Source organism: Egretta garzetta, unplaced genomic scaffold (genome assembly GCF_000687185.1).
Source record: "Egretta garzetta isolate BGI_Z169 unplaced genomic scaffold, ASM68718v1 scaffold92, whole genome shotgun sequence".
NCBI lineage: Eukaryota > Metazoa > Chordata > Aves > Pelecaniformes > Ardeidae > Egretta > Egretta garzetta.
The window spans coordinates 219,264-239,343 of NW_009258790.1; the positions used below are offsets into that span (position 1 = coordinate 219,264).

At 54.0% G+C, this 20,080-nt stretch overlaps 1 protein-coding gene across 1 annotated transcript; it reads right to left on the bottom strand.

The window, feature by feature from the left end:
- Positions 1-4,900: 4,900 nt before the first annotated feature.
- Positions 4,901-18,717, bottom strand: ELP6 (elongator acetyltransferase complex subunit 6). The gene is made up of 7 exons (XM_035889279.1): positions 18,604-18,717; positions 18,224-18,302; positions 16,524-16,594; positions 9,932-10,062; positions 7,969-8,161; positions 6,448-6,594; positions 4,901-5,838 (listed from the first exon to the last, which is right to left on the bottom strand). The coding sequence occupies exons 1-7, from the start codon at positions 18,715-18,717 to the stop codon at positions 5,710-5,712; spliced, it is 864 nt and encodes a 287-aa protein (XP_035745172.1). The 3' UTR covers positions 4,901-5,709.
- Between the last annotated feature and the right edge of the window lie 1,363 nt (positions 18,718-20,080).

A 20,080-nucleotide genomic window follows, 5' to 3' on the forward strand; every position in this document is an offset into this window, starting at 1 on the left:
GAAAACATTAAACAGCACCAGTCCCAGTACAGACCCCTGAGGGACACCACTCGTCACCGGTCTCCATCCGGACATCAAGCCATTGACCACTACGCGCTGGATGTGACCATCCAGCCAGTTCCTTATCCACCCAACAGTCCATCCATCAAAGCCATAGCTCTCCAATTTAGAGAGAAGGATGTTGTGGGGGACCGTGTCAAAGGCTTTGCAGAAGTCCAGACTGAACACATGGAGCGGGGATGGCGGGGACAGACAGGGAGCGTGGTGGGGGAGGGGGGTCCTGGGCAGAGAGGGGATGTCGGGAGAGGGGAGCAGCCCGGGCACCGGCCACCCTGGGAATCAGCGCCCTGGGATTGCAGCTTTCCAGTACTTAAAGGGAGCCTATAGGAAAGATGGGGATGGACTCGTTAGCAGGGCCTGCAGTGATAGGTCAAGGCGAGGATGATTTTAAATTAAAAGAGGGGAGATACGGCCTAGGTACAAGGAAGAAATTGTTTACGCTGAGGGTGGTGAGGCACCGGCCCGGGTTGCCCAGAGCAGTGGTGGATGCCCCATCCCTGGGAACTTCCCAGGCTGGGTTGGACGGGGCTGGGAGCAACTGGATCCCAATGCAGATGTCCCTGCTCATGGCAGGGGGTTGGACTGGGTGACCTTGGAAGGTCCCTTCCCACCCAAACCATTCTGGGATCCCTGGAGCAGGCCACGAAGGTTTCACTGCACACGGGCGAGCAAAGGAGCGGGGCCTGTTGGGAAGCGTAGGACCTGGTGACTGTCACAGCAGTGGGGACAGCAGGGACGGCGCAGGCTGGCATTCCCGGTGTCGGGTCAGCGGGCGAGGAGGGGGACGCACAACGTGCGCGTGGGCCAAACCCCTTGAGACCTCCTCCTCTTCTTCCAGCGAGAGCCCTTCCAACCTCAAGGCCCTGTTTGACTTTGTCCGGACGTCCCTGACTCCTGCCGGCAGCGACTCCTGGAAGGGCCCCGTGCTGCTGGTGGACGACCTCGGCGTCCTGCTCAGCCTGGGTGCCACGCCGGTGGCCGTGCTGGACTTCATCCACTACTGCAGAGTCGCAGTGTGCTCCCAGCTGAAGGTACTGCTCCCTCCGCATGCGGCGTCCCGCCTGCTACCTGGACAAAAGAGCCTCTGGAGCAAAGCTTGGCTTTCTTTTCTTTTTCCACCTGTGCATGATGAGGTTTTGGAAGGCTTTGTCTGTCCAAGAAACACAAGTCATTGCTCTCGGGCTGCTCTCAGGGAGTTGTGTTAGTCCCTGGAGTACCTGCGTAGGGTCCTTTGCAACTGGTTTCCCAAGGAGGTGCTGCCCAGAGAAGGGCTCGCTCTGCCCCTGCTGTGTGAGCAGGGCTTCCAAGTGTAAAATACTGTTTCTTCGAGCTCCTGGCTCTCCAGAGATCTCTACTCACACTCATCTTTGTGTGCGTGTGGGAGGGCAGGGAATGAAGTGGGTTATGAAGGGGCTGATGAGTCTGGTGGGGGACAGAGCTGAAGTTCTTGCAGGGGACATGAATCTCTGCTTCCACCAGTCTTCAGTGTTGCTGCGTGTTGCACCGGCTGGGTTCTAAGGGCGTGTGACGATGCAGCACTTCTACAAAGATCTCCCTAGCCTTGTGCTATCTTCTGAGAGCATGGCAGCCAAAAATCTTTACAGTCACATCCAGCCTTTGCTATTTACATTGCAAGCGTCCCCTCCCTGGCCACTTCTCTCTCAAATCATTGCTCTCGGGCCGCTCTCAGGGAGTTGTGTTCATCCCTGCAGTACCCACGTAGTGTCCCTTCCAACCCAAAGCATTCTATGATTTTATGAGAGCGGCCCAGGACCGTGCCCTGGGGGGAATGGCGGGGCTGAGGGCATCGGGAGCCCTGTGGCACAGGGTGGACGTGGGGGCTGAGCAGGGAGGATTGGGCACCAGGAGCCCCAGGGCACTGGTGGGAGGATCGCAGGGGGTAGAGGTGAACTGGATACCCAGAGCTCCGGGGAACAGGGGTGGCCCAGACACTGGGAGTCCTGGACACAGAAGGGACAGTGGCACACGGCTTGGGCTGAGCTGGGAGGGCAAGAGCAGCAGGGCAAGGGGTAGACGAAGCGCCCAGGGGAAGAGGTGCGTGGTACCCAGGGACCAAGGGAGATTTTTCTTTTTTTCCCCCAGGAATGCAGGTGCTGGCATGGGGTAGGACGCCACACAGCCTGGGCAGGGCTTCCCCCACCGCGTCGGAGCAAAGTCGTTAGCGTCTTTTCCCCCTGGCGCCCTAGGAAGCCATGGGCAGGCTGAGGTCTGCAGCAAAGGACGTAGCAGCTCCAGTGCCAGCAGTGGTGGAGGGGGATGGTGGAAAGTAGCCACGCCGCCGCTGCCCCACAGCCAGCCGGCCCCATGCCGGTGCTGCTGGCCTGGAGGTCACCCCGGCACAGCTCCCGGCTGCCAAGCATCGCTCCCAAAATCCTGAGGGAGCCCTGTGAGGAAAGATGCAGTGTCAGAAAGGAGAGTGGCCCTGAGGAGATGGGTCTGGGTGGGAAACCAAAGCAAGGAGCAGGGAAGGAGCAGAAATAGGACAGGGGAAAGGCAGCCCCTGCTCATTCATCTCCTGGGGCTGAGCACCCCCCACAAACCGGCCTTTTCCAGGACCCTTCCTGCAGCCATCAGACTCTGATGCTTTCTGACCGGCCCCGCTGCCGGCAGCCCTGCCCGATACCATCGTATCTGACCCTCTCCCGGGGGACCCACACCCCTGTCCCACCAGTCCCAGCCTTGGTGGGCCTTTCCCCTTTGCTGCCCATCCAAGGCCCCAGGCTTCTCCCACCGAGGCCAAGGGAACAAAGACCAGAGCGAGCGCGAGCCTCGGGCCAAGTCCCACCTGCGTTATCGGTCGAGACACGGCATTGCACAAGCTCTGGCTCGCAAAGAGCTGGCGTAGCAGCGGCCCCAAGCACGCAGATGTTGGCCGACCCTGGGCAAGGCCGCCTTGTTCTGCCATCAATCGCATCCCTCCTAATCTCCGTTCTGCGCTGCCTTCCCGTCAGCGTCAGCTCCCGAGCAAGGTCTCGGTTCGGTCGTGGCCGTGCCAGGTGGCCTTGGCTCAGCAAAGCTGCCAGATTGGCCTCCGGCATTCGCGTCCTGGTGGCAGATGCCAACTCTGGATGTCAGGCAGGGATGGAGGAAACACTGGGCTCAGTCCTCGCCGTGAACCAGATTTCACCTCCCTTCCTCCAGCAGACATCTCCCAGATGCTGCCAGTCCAAGTCCTTGCTGCCTCCCCTCTGCAATTGCCACTGGTTATCAGTGCGACAAAGGCCCGTGGGCATGCCGAAATACTGGGCCGAAGCTCCTGCCGTTGGGAAACCACGTGCAGGCAGCAGTCTTGGATCCCAGGGAAGTGTCCCCCTGCATGGAGACACCAGGGGTTGGGGTGCTGCTCCCTGCATGGTGCTCAGGGATGCGCTGACTCCAAGCCCAGGGCAGCCTCTGGTTTCTTGCTTGGATGCAGGCATCGGTCGAGCGCGGAAAGAACCAGGCAAAAGCCACCAGCAGTGACACACAGTCACCTTGCTGGTTCCGGAGGAGGGAGGCAGCGCCTTGGAGCTGGGATGTTCTGGGATCTCTCCAAGGGGGAAGCTACTCATACAGGTATTACTCCAGTTAGACACTGTTAGATGCCCATTACGGGTGCATTTTCACAGAATCACAGAATGGCAAGGGTTGGAAGGGCCCTCGAGAGATCATCTAGTCCAACCCCCCTGCCCAAGGAGGTTCTCCTAGAGCATGTTACACAGGACTTCATCCAGGCGGGCTTTGAACATCTCCAGAGAAGGAGACTCCACAGCCCCCCTGGGCAGCCTGGGCCAGGGCGCGGGCACCCTCACAGTCCTGTCTGTCAACTGAAACCTCTTATGCTTCAGTTTGTGCCCATGGCCCCCTGTCCTGGTGCTGGGCACCACTGGGAAGAGTCTGGCTCCATCCTCGTGACTTCCATCCTTAAGATACTTTTATGTATTGATGAGATCCCCTCTCAGTCTTCTCTTCTCCAGGCTGAACAAGCCCATCTCCCTCAGCCTTTCCTCCTAGGGGAGATGCTCCAGTCCCTTTATCATCCTAGTTGCTTTCCTAAGCAGCTGTAGTGCCTGCAGCAACTGGTGCCAGCAGCTGTGTTCCCCAAACCCACTGGTCATCTCGTCCTCCCTTCGCAGACTGTGACTGGGCACTGTCCCCCAGCCACCACCCCCTGGCGCTGGGCTCTGCTGCTTGCATGGCTGGCAGCCGAGAAACACGTTTTATCCCGGCAAAGCACAGCAGGCACCAGCCTGAGGGTTTGTGACATGGGAGGAGATGGAGCCACCAGCTTGCCTCTGCCAGGGCAGGGTACGGTGCTTTGCACCATCCAGAGCGGTACCACCACCGGGCCAGGCACCAGCAGCTACAGGAAACCTTCCTAAGGAGTCCCGGGCTCTGTGCGCAGCTTGGGGGCACCTGGGACCCCAAGCCACGGCGGGATCCCCCGCTCTGCCTCCACACAGACAGGCCGCTTGGGGCTCACCCACCAAAGATAATTTGGGCCCGTGACGCTCTGAGGCTTGGGTCGGGCCCAGCAGGCGCTACCTGAGCCTGGAAGTTGGGAGGCTGCTGAGCAAAGCTGGGCTGGAGACACGACTCAGGGCTTCATTCCCTGAGTTATTTATCTCCCACTACAGCCAGAGCATCTACCAGGAGATCTCCAGGTCTGAGCTCTGCTCCCGGGGCTGCCCTTGCATCTTCAGGGAGGGAGGGAGACCCAAAACCATCTCCTCCCTCAGGCTCAGGAGATGCCCATTTCTCTCCCTCTGCCTGTGGGGAGCGGTTCCCATATAGATATCCATGGTTACTTAATGACTGTACCCTTATCTAATTTAAATGAGTGATTTTCACCCCAATAATGCTTCAATACAGAGAGGTGATACGAGTGCTAGTAACGATTTGTGATCAGGAGGCAGTGGCTGAGGCAGAGGCTCGTGTACAAGTGTCTGTCACCCAAAGCCAAGGACAAGCCTAGGAAGCCACGCGCTAAGGAGACACACAGGGGTTTCACATGAAAAGAGGGCAAGTTAACAAACCAAAGCAAGCAATCAACCCAGCAAGGCAGCCTTTAGCTCTTACGGCAGCAAGGTGAGGGACTATACGTGTAGCTATAGAATTTTTTTTAATTCTGTGGAAGTTGGGGGTTGAGCAAATCTCTGCTGTGCCAGAGCTGGGAGAAAAGTAAGACTTGCAACATGCTCCCAGACCATCCCTGCCTCCACCCGCTCTGTGTCATCTCGTTAAACGCCAGCGGGAGGGTGGGGTGATCCCTCCAGGCAGCAGCGCCTGGCACTGCCACGCCGTAACACACCGGAAAAGGTGAGGCACACCCCGCCCTTGGGGCACCCCCCCTGCTTGTATTTACACGCTCCAAGGGCCATTCTTGCCAGTTTTTCCTCTTCTCTTGGCCTGTGTACTTTGGGATCGGGGTGGGAGGACACGGGGCCGCAGCGGGCTCCGAATCCCCTCGCTGGCGCACACACAGCTCGACGCGTGGTTAAGCTTCCCTCCCTGGGTCAGTTTGCTGCATCCTGGAAGGCGCTGGTGAGGCAGCCGGGCTGGTTTGGTGGCACGTCCAGTCTAGAGGTCCCAGCCTCTCCCCGGCCTTGCTCTGTGTTGCTCTCACGGCGCTGTGCCGGTACCGCAGCATCACAGGACTGCAGCTGACAGCCCTCTAGCGAAAAAGGTGACGTTCTTGTCCTGGATCTTATACTGGTAGATCTGGATGAGATCCGGCTCTGCCCTCAGCTCCAAGGACACTCTCTTAATTATTTTAATCTGCAAAGGGAAAAGAAGAAGAACATCAACCCTTTGGCCGCCCCGGTCACAGCATTGTCCCCCCCATGCCTCCTGTTGGCCTGCAGGGAAGGGGGGGAATCACTGATTTAAAAAAACCCACACCATGCAGCTGCCTGGAACCAGTCCCTTCGGTAGCAGCCCCTGATGTGACACCAGGCAGTAACCAGGCTCCAGCTGCCCTCCCAGCCCAGAAAAGATCGCTACAAGCCAGGCTGAGATCCACTGATGGGATAGCTTGGGGAAGCCTCCCAAAAATTAGGTATTTTCTTTGCCATTGTCTTCGGGCAGGTGACAGCCTGTGCTGTAGCTGCTGGATGACCCCTTTCCAGCTTCCAGGAGTGGGGGAGTCCCCAGGTGAGAACATCCCTGCATATCCCTGCGGAAGCAGAGGCACAGCCGTAAGAGCCTGGGTGCTCCAAGCAGATCCTGCTGACCGCAGCGAGGGTGCTTGTTAGTCCTTAGCCCTGCTGCAGCCCAGGCTAGCCCCGGGCCATCTCCCGCGGGGCACGTGGAGCGTGTCTCACCTACCCTTGGGCCTGCAGGCAGCCATTCTGTGACCTTAGCATGCGTCACCTCTCCGTGCATTACCTGCCCGTGAACATCCTTGCAGAAGCCGGTCGCCAGCCCCTCTACCCACAGGATCAGGTCACTGTGGTGACAGAGGGAGTTCACAACCAGTTCGTTTTCCTCATCTTCTGAATCCTCGTTGCTGTGAACCAGCACCACGATGTTTCCCTGGAATGAGAGCACCAGACGGCGATGAGCCCCTGGCTGATTCCTAATCCGCTCAGGGTAAGGAAGGGGAGATAGCACCGGGAGCTCGCACAAATGCCCCGCTAACTAAGCTGCTTAGACATCCCCCAGCACAGCAGCTGGCTCTGAGCTGAAGTCCACTGGGAAGATAAAGAGCAGAGACATATATACATCTCTGAAACAGCTTGCTGGATATGTAGTGTGTATACGCACACACACACACACATACTCTGCAGCCTAAAATACATCAAGCCCTTGTTACAAGAGAGCTGTCTAGTTGAACCAGTCTGTCAGGCCAGACCAATGGCAACTCCTGGATGAATTCCGAGCAGCTAAATAAAGATGTGGCCAAACGGCTGCAGCCAGAGCTGCGATGCTCGAGCCTTCACAGCTCCCCCAAGAAGCAAAGAGCTCCCCAACGCAACACCAGCTCTATTAAAAACACATCCCAAGAGCCTCCGCCTCGGCCCATGCAGGCCACCAAGGACTTAAAAGTAACATGAAATTCCCAATCAATTAAAATATCCTTTAAAGCTTCAGAACATCTTAGACAGAAATAGAAATGTGTTAGCATGATTTACCATCTTTTTTAGCTGTTTTGGAGGAAAATATTCTCAGCAAGCAGAACATCCCCCGTCAGCATTTACAGCACAAACACCCTGGCACCACACAAAGCGCGGGATAACAAAACCTGACACCGTCTACTTTATTTCTCACTCAAGCAGAGAGAGAAGTGGCCAGGGCAGGGGACGCTGCAATGTAAATAGCAAAGGCTGGATGTGACTGTAAAGATTTTTGGCTGCCATGCTCTCAGAAGATAGCACAAGGCTAGGGAGATCTTTGTAGAAGTGCTGCATCGTCACACGCCCTTAGAAACCAGCCGGTGCAACACGCAGCAACACTGAAGACTGGTGGAAGCAGAGATTCATGTCCCCTGCAAGAACTTCAGCTCTGTCCCCCACCAGACTCATCAGCCCCTTCATAACCCACTTCATTCCCTGCCCTCCCACACGCACACAAAGATGAGTGTGAGTAGAGATCTCTGGAGAGCCAGGAGCTCGAAGAAACAGTATTTTACACTTGGAAGCCCTGCTCACACAGCAGGGGCAGAGCGAGCCCTTCTCTGGGCAGCACCTCCTTGGGAAACCAGTTGCAAAGGACCCTACGCAGGTACTCCAGGGACTAACACAACTCCCTGAGAGCAGCCCGAGAGCAATGACTTGTGTTTCTTGGACAGACAAAGCCTTCCAAAACCTCATCATGCACAGGTGGAAAAAGAAAAGAAAGCCAAGCTTTGCTCCAGAGGCTCTTTTGTCCAGGTAGCAGGCGGGACGCCGCATGCGGAGGGAGCAGTACCTTCAGCTGGGAGCACACTGCGACTCTGCAGTAGTGGATGAAGTCCAGCACGGCCACCGGCGTGGCACCCAGGCTGAGCAGGACGCCGAGGTCGTCCACCAGCAGCACGGGGCCCTTCCAGGAGTCGCTGCCGGCAGGAGTCAGGGACGTCCGGACAAAGTCAAACAGGGCCTTGAGGTTGGAAGGGCTCTCGCTGGAAGAAGAGGAGGAGGTCTCAAGGGGTTTGGCCCACGCGCACGTTGTGCGTCCCCCTCCTCGCCCGCTGACCCGACACCGGGAATGCCAGCCTGCGCCGTCCCTGCTGTCCCCACTGCTGTGACAGTCACCAGGTCCTACGCTTCCCAACAGGCCCCGCTCCTTTGCTCGCCCGTGTGCAGTGAAACCTTCGTGGCCTGCTCCAGGGATCCCAGAATGGTTTGGGTGGGAAGGGACCTTCCAAAGTCACCCAGTCCAACCCCCTGCCATGAGCAGGGACATCTGCATTGGGATCCAGTTGCTCCCAGCCCCGTCCAACCCAGCCTGGGATGTTCCCAGGGATGGGGCATCCACCACTGCTCTGGGCAACCCGGGCCGGTGCCTCACCACCCTCAGCGTAAACAATTTCTTCCTTGTACCTAGGCCGTATCTCCCCTCTTTTAATTTAAAATCATCCTCGCCTTGACCTATCACTGCAGGCCCTGCTAACGAGTCCATCCCCATCTTTCGTATCAGCCCCCATTAAGCCCTGCAAGGCTGCAATCAGGTCTCCCCAGTGCCTTCCCTTCTCCAGGCTGAACACCCCCACCTCTCCCAGCCTGTCCCCATCACAGAGGGGCTCCAGCCCCCAATCATCTCCATGGCCTCCTCTGGCCCCGCTCCAGCAGGTCCCTGTCTGTCCTGGGCTGGGGACCCCTGAGCTGGATGCAGGGCTCCAGGGGGGCTCCCCAGAGCAGAGCAGAGGGGCAGAATCCCCTCCATTGCTCCACCGTCCACGCTGTGTGGGATGCAGCTGGGGCATGGTTGGCTTTCCGAGCTGCCAGCAGATGTTGCCAGCTCATGGCCAGCTTTTCATCCACCAGCACCCCTAGGTCCTTCTCCGTAGGGCTGTTCTCCATCCCTTCACTCCCCAGCCTGCACTGATACCAGGGGTTGCCCTGACCCGGACGCAGGACCTTGCACTTGGCCTTGTTGAGCCTCAAGAGGTTCACCTGGGCTCACTTCTCCAGCTTGTCCAGTGCTTGATTCTGCCATATTTCCATCAGCACCCGCTAGCCCAGACCCGAAGGGCTGCATGGTCCCATGGTACAGGGGTCTGCAGCATTTCAGTGCCCGCCCTGGGTCTCACCAAAGGCCCCTCCAGCCCAGCATCAAAACAGCAGAGAGCTGGGAGTGTAGAGGGACAGGGCAAGCACACGGCCGTCCTTGCACAGAGGCTGCCTGACCCAGAGGTGGTATCATCCAATTTAACAGCCCTCAGTGGATTTTATTGTATCAAATCATGAGGAAGAAAGCGAAGTGGAAAGCCATCATGGTTAAAGCAGTGCTGTTCTCTTGGATGAGAATAAAACTCAGAATAATAAAAAAAAGGAACAAAACTGCTTGGATGGACTTTTATTTGATACAAACATGTTGAGGGCTGAAATAAATTTTCTCTAGACGTATAACGTGCTTGGCAATGGGGCTGGGGGCAGAAATTGTCCTGAAATGCTGGAGAAGGGGGACAGAATCCCTCTCTGAGCAGCAGGGAGCGACAGGGCAGGACGAGCACAGCAATGTGCACGGCGCTGGTGTTTCCCTTCACTTAGGTGTCCAGCTACCGAGTCCTTGGGCCCCAGAGGGAAGCCCAAAGGGAGCTGGGTCTCAGCTGTGGACTTCACTGCTGCTCTTGGTGTAGGCTGCTGTGGCAGGAGATATGAGAGGGGGAAACGCTCCATGCAGGGGGCCCTGCCAAGCCCCAGCAGAACCACCAACTGGTCAGGTTTACCTTATAAACTGGAGAGGACTGGGCTGTCCTGACTGCTCCTCCTCCTCTCCAAAGAAGAGGTCAAGGCAGGACTTGAGGCCTTCCAAGAAGACAAGCTGTCCCCGTTCTTTGGCAGCTGTCAGGCTGACTCCCTCGAGAGAAGAAAACATTATGTTGCAGAGCAAACAGCTTTGGACAAATGGTGCAAACAGAACCAAGCAGATCAACAGCCAATTTTTATCAGATCTTATCTAAATGTGCTCATAAAGTCAATGCCTCAGTGACTCCCGCACAGGAGATGAAAGAGGCAGTTGTTACACACACTGGTGGACACATTTGCTTTCCTGTATTTTGCCAGAAGGAAAAAAAAAAAAAAACCAAACACACTGATACCAGGGGGCTTAAACATCCTGGAATTGCTCCTGGGAAGACAGCGGCATTGTTGCACGGGAGAAAAACAGCTTCTTATCCAGAGGCAGGGAGAGGACAGGTACAGACTTCTCCAGGCTGTCCCAAGGACCCTGCTGTGAGCAATTTCTTTGCCCTCCCTTCTTGGGTGGCAAAAGCCTTTGGTTTTCACTATCTCCAAATCATCGCTGTGGCAATAATGACTCCCCAGTGCAACCCACGCACCTGAGAGAGGCGTGGCCCGGACCTGGAGAAGGCTGTGGGCTGGGCACCCCGATGCTTGCACAACATCCAGGAGAGAGCAGCGCAGCCAGGGCTCCCCTGGGAAGCGGCCTCAGCCCCAACTCCCCTTCAGAGAAGGAGGAGGGACCATGACAAACTGCCTGAGGCCACGACTCAAACTCAACCCGAGAATTCCAGCTCTCAGCCCCACTTCATGATGAGGCCGACCTCAAGAGCCACGTGCTGGGCACATCCAGCCCCAGTGCAGAAAGCACTGGAAGAGTTGCAGCGGACATGCAGAAGACCCCAGCTGGAGATCTGGTTCATAAACTCCTGTCTCATCCTCTGGTCTTTCGTCAGCAAGGGCTACTTCTGCCAACCATCCTATAGCTCCTCAGCTTACTGATAACTGCATCAGTCCACCTTTCAGGAGAGAATTCAGTGCCTGTTACTGACATGATCATACAAAAGATCTCTAATGCACACCAGCTTCAAACCTCAGCCAAACTGCGTTTCCCAGCAGGAAGAAGTGCAAATTTGCTCGGCTCTCCAGTGTAGGTTGCTTCCCACATTTCACAACGGGACTGTAATCTCTTAAAATGGAACCAAGGAGCATTAATGCCAAGATTCACAGTGTCTCGGCAGCCTGGAAATAGGGCTGTTGTGCAATGCAGCAGGTAGGTGGACAAGATGGCGAGATAGACAGTTTACAAGGAGTTCAGGAAGGTTTAGCTCAATGCGGTATTGCCTGACAGGCAGAACCGGTGAGCCAGAGGCCAGGAACCAGAAACAAGGATCCTGAGAAAGCAGTTCCTGTATCCCCTGAAAGAAGGGGGATCCCTTCGGGATGCTGCAAGATTCTGCACCCTCCAAAGAGGGTGGCTAAGCAGGAGCGCTCAGGAATGGAGGCAAGTCCTGGGGCAGGAGGAGCAGGAGTCCTTACCTTAAGCTGGGACTGGCTTCTACCTGAGCACTGGAGGAGGCACACACCAGCAGCGCTGGTGCTTTTGACCAGGAACTTTTTAAGCATCACAGAAAATACAGATTTTTTTACTTATTTCCTAAGTGATCGTGCCAGGAGCTGCAGGACACTTAAGCACAGAGTCTATTCGAGTCACCCAGCAAGAGGAAGGCTCGTAGCAGCTCTTCCCCCAGGACCTCAAGCACTGGACAGAGCGCTGTGCTTGGCACTGTCCCAACGCCTTCTTCTGAAAAGACCTTGGAGGTTTGCCAAGCATTTCTCAGTCCTCATGACACCCCCCAAGAGCCACCGCGCTCCCTGTGCTCACACGCCAGAGGGAGATGCAGCAAAGCGATGTGTCCACTTCTGCCTCCTGCTTTCTACCCTTTCTTTTCACCTGCTCAACCTTCCTGTTATTCTGACACGAAAATGTAAGTGCCAACATTTCACACACCCCCTTCTCTTCTATTTATTAAAAAAAAAAAAAAAGATTGTAAAGCCACATCTTAAGCATCTGATCAATGAGACAATCCCTACAAGGGCCCAGTGGCTTCGTGAGCACAGCATTTCCACACGAGGACCTCCAGAGACAAGGGTCTGGGTAGATAAGGAAGAGGTCCCTTCCAGGAAGATTAACCCTGAGCTCCTGCAAGCCTTATCAGTTGCCACACGTTCAGTGCTAATGAGAGGAAAGACAGATTTCCACTGCTTTTCCTCCCAGCCGAAATGCGAGGCAGGGGAGATCCCTTCATCAGGGCTGCTGCCAGAAAACACTGTCTTTGGCAATTAGAAAACAACGGATCGGAGGGAACGTCTGCCATCATGGCCAAGGGATATGAGCACCCTCGGCGAGCAGAGGCTACTCTGGGGAAAAGGCCATCTGACACACACCCACCTCAGATCCAGTTTTTAAATCAGCCCTGAGCCTGCCCTTCTTTTCCCGGTCTTCCACACATGCTTTTGGGAGGAAATCGGTCCTACCTGCCACGCAGACTCCGGGAAGGAAAGCCTCAGGAAGGCACCAGCTGGCACTTTTGGACGTACCCCTTTTGTTTTCAAGCGCCCTCTCAATAAATAGCATTAACCAGAGAGCGTTGCAGCACACGCTTGCCTCATTTAATCCACATTCTCTCCTCTCTTTTCCCCTTCTCCCAGGCAAGCCAGGAGCAGTAATTCCCATGAAAGAGAGCCCTTCGCTCTCCCTGCCATGCCTCCCGTCGGCCCCGAGCCCAGCAGAGGCTGATGTGGGCTGCAGGCCGAGGGATTTGGCTTTTGCAGGTGATATTTGGTCACTAAAACCATGCCAGAAAGCAGGGCAGGAACAGAGCGCTAAGGGAAGCCTCTTGGGCAACAGCAAGCACAGACCATGGAAAAATTTCTAGCCAAGAACAGAAGAACCTTTATGTGGCAGGCCAGCAGCGGGGAGCAGCCTGCAAATACCTGACGTGCCATAAAGTGGGGCTGGGTTGCACGGCAGTCTCACAAACCTCATCCCCTGGTGAATTTTTTGGAGTCCACAGGACTCAGCACTTGCTGAAATGCTCTGCTGCAGCAGCGGCGGCTAAATTCACTATTAACGTTAGTAATTCGGAAACTGATTTTACCTTTGCTTTAACCATTTCTTCCTGCACACACAAACTCTCTATACTTCAGCAAGAAAACAGTGTCCCCTCTTTAAATTACCCAGCAGCTTAGTGCTGTTACACCAGGGCCTGCCTGGATGACAGAGAGAAGGGCCACAGCATAAGGCAGCAGCATGCTTGTGGGTCAGCCCAGGAATTTGATCCCCTCCATGCCACGACGTTCCTGGGTGCATCCCCCAAGCCCAGTCTCATTTTCCAGCTAGGGAACCAGGTCCCAGAGAGACAGGGTTGGATGGAGACCTGGACTCACCCCACTGCAGTCATCTGCCGCAGCAAACCTCTGCTTGCCTCCCAGCTAGCAGCCCACCCGATGTAACCTCTGGAAGCAGCACAGGAAACCCCAGGAAAGCTCGGAGATGGTGGAAAAAGCACTCAAGAAGTGCTTAAAATGGCCAACGGCACCTGCCTGACTGCCACAGACACTACACATCCCTGCTGCAGAGCCACAGTGCAGCAGAGCACCCAAACAGCGTGCACTGCCAGCCCTGAAAGCTTTCATTATCTCACAGCACCGTGCCCCATTATCACCAGGAGCACACAGACATTATCTCTGGCAATCATCATTTATCGATCAAGCCCAGAAACGCTTCTGAAACAGCAGCTTGGCGTGACTGGGGCTGCGAGCTCCACACCAGAGCAGAATTGTTCTCATCTGTCCAGGATGCTGCCAACAGTGACGTCCCTTCAAAACAGAACCACCGCTCACCGCTGGCCATTTCATAAGGGAAAGCAAAATATTTGCAGGAGAGAACTAGTAACGGAGCGTGCGAGGCAGCGCTTACTAAACAGCGTGGTACAAAGTGCGACGATCTGCGATCAGGCAACCGGCCAAGGTCTCTTCTCCAGTACAACTACCTGCAGGGGAAAGCAGAGGTGACCAAGTGATGTCCTGTGGTCTGTGATCTCAGCTCTGCAGCAGGGGACGGGAGCAAGGCAAGAAGGAGACCAAACGGGGACACATATGTTTTCCCTTTAAAACAAAACAAACATTGTACAACTGAGGGTGGGAGCAACCAATCTGGCGAGCTGCCCTGCTGCCATTAGTCTTGCTACGGCCCAGCGTCTTCTCTATAAGGTCATGACAAAATAACATTAACCGTCCCTTAAAATGAACTGCAGATCCTCATGAAAAGAGCAGGATTTGCAGAAAAGGAAAAGTGTGAAGCCAATATTGCAGAGCCAGCATGGGGAAGCTTTTTCCTGCAAGTAAAAAAACATCGCTGCATTTAGCTAACACATAAGGAGCTGGTTCTGGACTGGTAAGAGCTGGCAACACAGTGGGGAAGCAGCACATAAGGTAAGCTTTACATCAACTATGTGTAAATATTCAGTATATCACCATACATCAGGTACAACAAGGACCAGATCCACAAAAGATCGCAGTAACGACTGTATAATACGATGCTGGCTCCGGGACCCCTGGGACCACCCCGTTCCCAGCAGAAACAGGAGCATCACGAAGTTACGAAGCTCTCCCAATAGCGGTCTTCAATAACTGCGTCATCTTCTGCTAGGAATAATTGTGCATGGGAGATTTAACTTGTGGATGGGATAACATAATGCAGGTGGCCCACAGGCCAGATTCCGGTCTCCAGTAGAGATCTACAGCAGCAAATTCTTAAGCAAGTCTAAGAGCGGAACTACCCTGCCAAACACCACCTTTACTGAGCCTGATTTAGGCAAAGGAGGATTAAAGCAAAGACAAGATCTTAGGAAACTCGGACAGATATAAATAACTGATGTTAGGACCTCCAACTCCTCAGAGCTCAGGAAGAATTCATAACAACGGACCACACGGGCACCTGTGAAGTTAGAGTGTAAGACTGACTCAGACCTGAAACCAACGGGACAGGGACAGCTCACCGCTGCAGGCAAGCGCAATTGCCTCTCCGAACTCCCCTGGGCAAACTGCATTGTTCTTCTTATCACCTCCCTTCACGTCAGCAACCTTTTTGTTGAAGCATCAGACAGCAAATCGTTCCGATTTGCATTGCACATGTGCTCCAGCTAATCCTCATGTTCTCTCCCTTCTCAGACTCTCCCACCAGGGAGGTGACAACCGCACCTATTAAAAGCACGCGCACAAGCTGCGCGCCGGGAAATTTCACCACGTTAGGAAACACACCGACAAACACGACTCTGCTTTTAGAGCAGGCAAGGATCCCATATGTAACAGCTGAATCTCCTACCCACACCGGTTGCTATGCCCTGTTCCCTGTCCCACTTAGCACTTTCCCCAAAGACTTCCTCCTCTCTGCAACACAAAGGCCAGAACTATTCAGCGCTCTTGCTCAGCAGTGGGAATTTGCTCTGCAGGCGAATTGCATGCAGAGTCTCTGACAGAGTTAAAGCTCCAGGTGGAAATGCTTTGTTTGCTCAGTCCGTTTTATTTAACATAAGTCTGAGCTCCCAGACCACCGATCTCCTTTTAAAAGAAAGTAAAAACTGAGTAGTGAATAAAATACAGTTGTTTAGCAAGCAGCGAAACTCAACCCACATTTACAGTGGGGAATACACCGTTATTGCAACACCTTCAACACCTGAAAGTCTTTAGAAGCAGCAGGGATTTCCAGCAGAACCAGAGGAGGGAGGACCAATGCAAGCCCTCATCCCTTCGGCCCTGGGAGGTCACCTGGACTTCACAACCAAGAGATGCAGTTTAAATCCAGAGCTCGGACTGATTTGCTGACACTGGGAATGACCCTGCCTACTCTGTTTCTCAGTTTCCTCGTTTCAGGGTACACATAATCCTTGCCTGACTCACCACGGGAAGGAAGCTGTGAGAACATAGTCAGCGCTTGTGGCTCCTCAGAGGCCTCAAACCAGCGGCTTGGCCCAGAGGCACAGAGAGGCACACAGGTGTCCTTCTGAATCTCCAGGTGGTTCAGCCCAAAGCACTTCATCACAACGTAACCACAGGACAGGAGACAATGTCACCTCAGGACCGCCTGTGCCAAACAGCCGGTGCATCCTGCAGGTGTACAGAGAGCCCGTAGGGACGCAGGCACCACAGGACTTTTCTCCCCAGAGCACTCATGAAACTGCATCTACCAGTCTGGGCCTGTCTGGGGAATGCTGATCTCCAGAAAACGTTTCTAAACACAAAGAAAGTAAGCAGCCCTTCAGCTCTATGCCCTCTCCAGGGCAGAGCCCGGTGGGGCCCCTGTAGTGAGCCCTGTAGCCAGTTTTTTTCCTTCTATCACATCCCCTCTCCAGCAAGAAGTGCTCTCCATCCCCTGCCGCAACAGCACCAATCCTGACCCCATCAAGATCTGAAAACATTTGCTCACAATCCAATTCCTGTTCCCTGTTCTCATTCCTTTCCTCCCAACAGAAACTACCCGGACCTGTAATTATTAACCTACGCCAAGAGACTTACCAGCTTCTGTGCCACGATGTTATAGTGACTGAAGGACTGGAGCAGGGCCACAAAGCAAACCTTACAGCCAGCTGGGTGAGAAGACAAAAGGACACGTTATCATTTCAATTTTGCAAGCTGCCATTATCAAAGCACATAAATCACAGCAGCCAGGCTACAAATCTGTCTGGAAAGGCCTTGAAGTGAGGCAGGCCTAGGCAGCCCCTCACTTGCTCGTGGCTGGCCTTTCAATTTTCACCTTTCTATAGGATTTCCACATTAGGGAAAATGTTAGTCAGTTTAAAAAGAAAGGGAAAGAACAAGAAAAAGATGACATAAAAAAAAAGTAGGAGGCCCCTTTTCTGTCTCTCATCCTGCCCTGGGATCTCCTGGCACTGTTTGCTGATACTACTGCAAGGAGGCCAACGGCCGACCGTGACACGAACTACTGAAACCACTGACGTGCCAAAAATCCCCATTTTGGCCCTCACAGGGCAAGTGGCCTTGACTGGAAAAAAAACACACAGAACAAACTATTTTGACAAAGACACCTCACTAAAATGTGATTTTGGAAAACCCAGCACGTGACAACCTGGCCTCGTGGTTTGGGTATGAACAAAATCATTGTGTTTGTTTCTCCCTGCCAGAGAGCAGAACGTGGATTTCAAGTGGCAAGAAGACAGTGGCCCCAGCTGAGGCTTCACTGACGTCTCGGGAGCTCCCAAAGGTTTTGAGCACCACGTGGGTACTCGGACAACATGGAGGTGCTACAGACAGAGGAACCGGCACCCAGACTCCAGGACTGAAATGAGAGGGTGACAGCAAGCGCACCTGCCTTGAGATGCATTAATAATCCCAACGGGCTTCCTAATCACAAGGGAGGGCAAGACTTTTCCCAGGCAGCTCCATGCAGCGACTCCCAGGACAGTGCTGCAGGTCAGCACATTAGCAGAGCCGTTTGGGGACTCAGGCAGAGCCTGAAGCAGAGCCTCAGCAGGGCTGTCCCTTTGAATCATTCACACTGTTAATAACCTGCTCTCCACAGGCTTTCTTGAAGTTTGACTCCGTTCAATTAAGTAAAACAAATTTTTAAAAATTAAGTAAAGCCATAGCTGAGGAAGTGGCAGTTATAGGGGGCAGGATGCACTCAGCCCCGCTACCCGCACAGCACTCCGAGCTGAGTTTCAAGTCTGATAGGTACCAGATTTGCTGGGCTGCTGCTTTGCCAGCAGAAAGCTGGAGGAGCCCGTGAGTCCAGCACCTGCTCTGCAGGAGCTGGTAGGTTACTCACAGGTGAAACTGTTAGCAGAAAAGCAATTAGGCAGCTCGCCAGGCTCTTTGTTTGTTTCTTTACTCACTACCAGCTTATCTATTTGTTAGTTGTTCCTGATATTTTTAAGTACTTTATAAAACACCTAGCTAGCGAAGGAATTACAGTCAGCACCTTGCCGCGAGATGCCCGTGTGATTTACAGCGTTCGCTGCACTAACGATGAAACAAGGTGCCTTTATGGGACGTACCCAACGATATAGAGCAAGTCCCAAGAACGAGTCAGGACTGGGATCCATAAATCCTAACCCTAAAGCTTTGCACTAATCCGAGGATGCCTCACGCTCTCCAAAACCAGCCTCTGCTCGCACAGAAACACTTTATGCTGAGGGAACCTCCAAGGAGCAGGCAAAGGCAAACCCTTGCCTCAGAGAGTCCTGCTGATGACATACCTCTGAGGTAGAAGGAGAGGAAATGGTGCACCAGGAAGCTGCCATCTGTTCTGGTGTCTCGCAGCAGCGTAAATTTACCCTGAAAAAGAAAAAGCAAAATAACTTAACAGAGGGAGGTGAGGGCAATGTCTGCTCAGGCTAGGGGAAACTCTGCAGGTATCAGTCAGAGAAAGAAGGGGACAAGCGCTGCTCCACCCACTCGTCCATTTACAAAGGGATGCCAGTGCTTCCTCCAGACACAGCCCAAGGGGAGGAATCAGAAGATGTTGAGTTCGCTTCTTTCTGAAAGATGTGCCCCAACAGCTAAAAGCCCTTGTGCTAGACTGGTCCAGCTCAGCTGGACCCCCACGTTCTGTGCCCACCAAGAGCCACCTCCTCACATGGAAACACCCAGCTGCTGCAGGGGACACCAAGGAGCGGCACAGCGCTTTCCATTGCTGGCACATCCAGAGCGCACACATATTCGTGCCCCTGGTGCCGGACACCATCGTCATGGGTGACTGTGAGCAATTCCCACCTCTCAGCTTTGTCCCCCTCTCCGCCAATTCACCATCATCTTCCGTCTAGTCCAAGTGGCGCAGCTGACAGGGGGACAACAGCCGTCCACTCTGTTCCCAGTCCATCCTCCTGCTGCCACGGCCAGCGCCGCCTGTGTACTTAAAATGGCAGCCCTGCTACAGCTGCTGCTTCCCCTGTCCCCAAACAGCCCTCCCTGCCCCCTGTTCCAGGCTTACCTCAAACGTGCCACATTCAGAAAACTTTATCATCAAAATATGCGTACCAGAGCAGAGCTCTCTGCACAAAGTATACACCTTGTTTTGATCACACAAGAAATTAATTCCGTTCATCAGTGCACACTTGTTATCAGTACCAGTCTCATCAAGGCATTTGTTTCCATTAAAACCTTAGTCAAGATGTCTCTTTAATCAATACAAATCATAGAAGGGCTGTTTTTAATCACAAAGAACTTATCAATGCATTTTTTTTCAATCTACTAGAAGTTAAAAAAAAAAAAAAAAAAGGCCCTTTAGGCAATTCACAAGCCATCTATCAGAGTTAACTCCCTGATGCCTAAAACATGTTCTAAAGCAGTGCTAATGAAACGGCAAATATTGAACACGTCTGCAGGGAATGCAAAGCAGAAGCCAGGGTAGAGAAGTCCTGCTCTGCCTCCACCAGAGAAAGCTCTTTCCCACCCAAAAAAAAATGGTCACGCCTCTGTGGCCATTGCAATACCAGGAGGCACCACCCTGGTGAGCATCTCTCCAAGATGTATCCTTCGTGGAGCCTGGAGGAGTCTCTGGGTTCAAACAGCACAAGCTCAAATGTTCGGCGGTTTATCTCCTGCACGACTCCATCCCCTTCAACTTCCCTCTTTCCTGCAACAGCCCCTTGCAAGAGCAGGCTGAATGTCACCTCGTGTCCCCTCCCTCACCTGCCAGCTCTCTCCTTTGCTCCCACATACGCTGCGCAGAACATGGCAGGACGTTATCATTCATAGCGTACATTATTTCCCTTCTTCAGACCTTCCAGTTATCAACCCTTATATCCTGCCAACCCTCGCTTCGCTGTCATGCTGCAGCTGCTTAAATAGCACTCAAACCTCTTTGTTTCTGACACTTAGATGCCTAGCTAGCCAGGAGTGGAAATGTCCAAACCGTGCATCTCCAGAGGCAGCAGCTGCACCAAAGCACGGCTGGTGGAAGGAAGGACAGAAGGCAACAGCTCCGGGGAACGCCAGCATCCTGCTTGTGGCCATGGAGCTGCCCCAAAGCCTTTACCAACTCCAGAGCATGGGACACAAACACAGGAATTGTGGTTCTACAGTCACGTCGACGTAAGGAGGAAGGCATGCAA

Coding starts and splice junctions, on each gene's coding strand:
- ELP6 (XM_035889279.1), bottom strand. CDS start 18,717: ATGACGATGGTGTCCGGCACCAGGGGCACGAATATGTGTGCGCTCTGG. Junction 10,063..16,523: donor ACATCGTGGCACAGAAGCTG/GTAAGTCTCTTG, acceptor TCTTCTCTCGAG/GGAGTCAGCCTGACAGCTGC. Junction 8,162..9,931: donor AGTCCTCTCCAGTTTATAAG/GTAAACCTGACC, acceptor CTCTTCTTCCAG/CGAGAGCCCTTCCAACCTCA.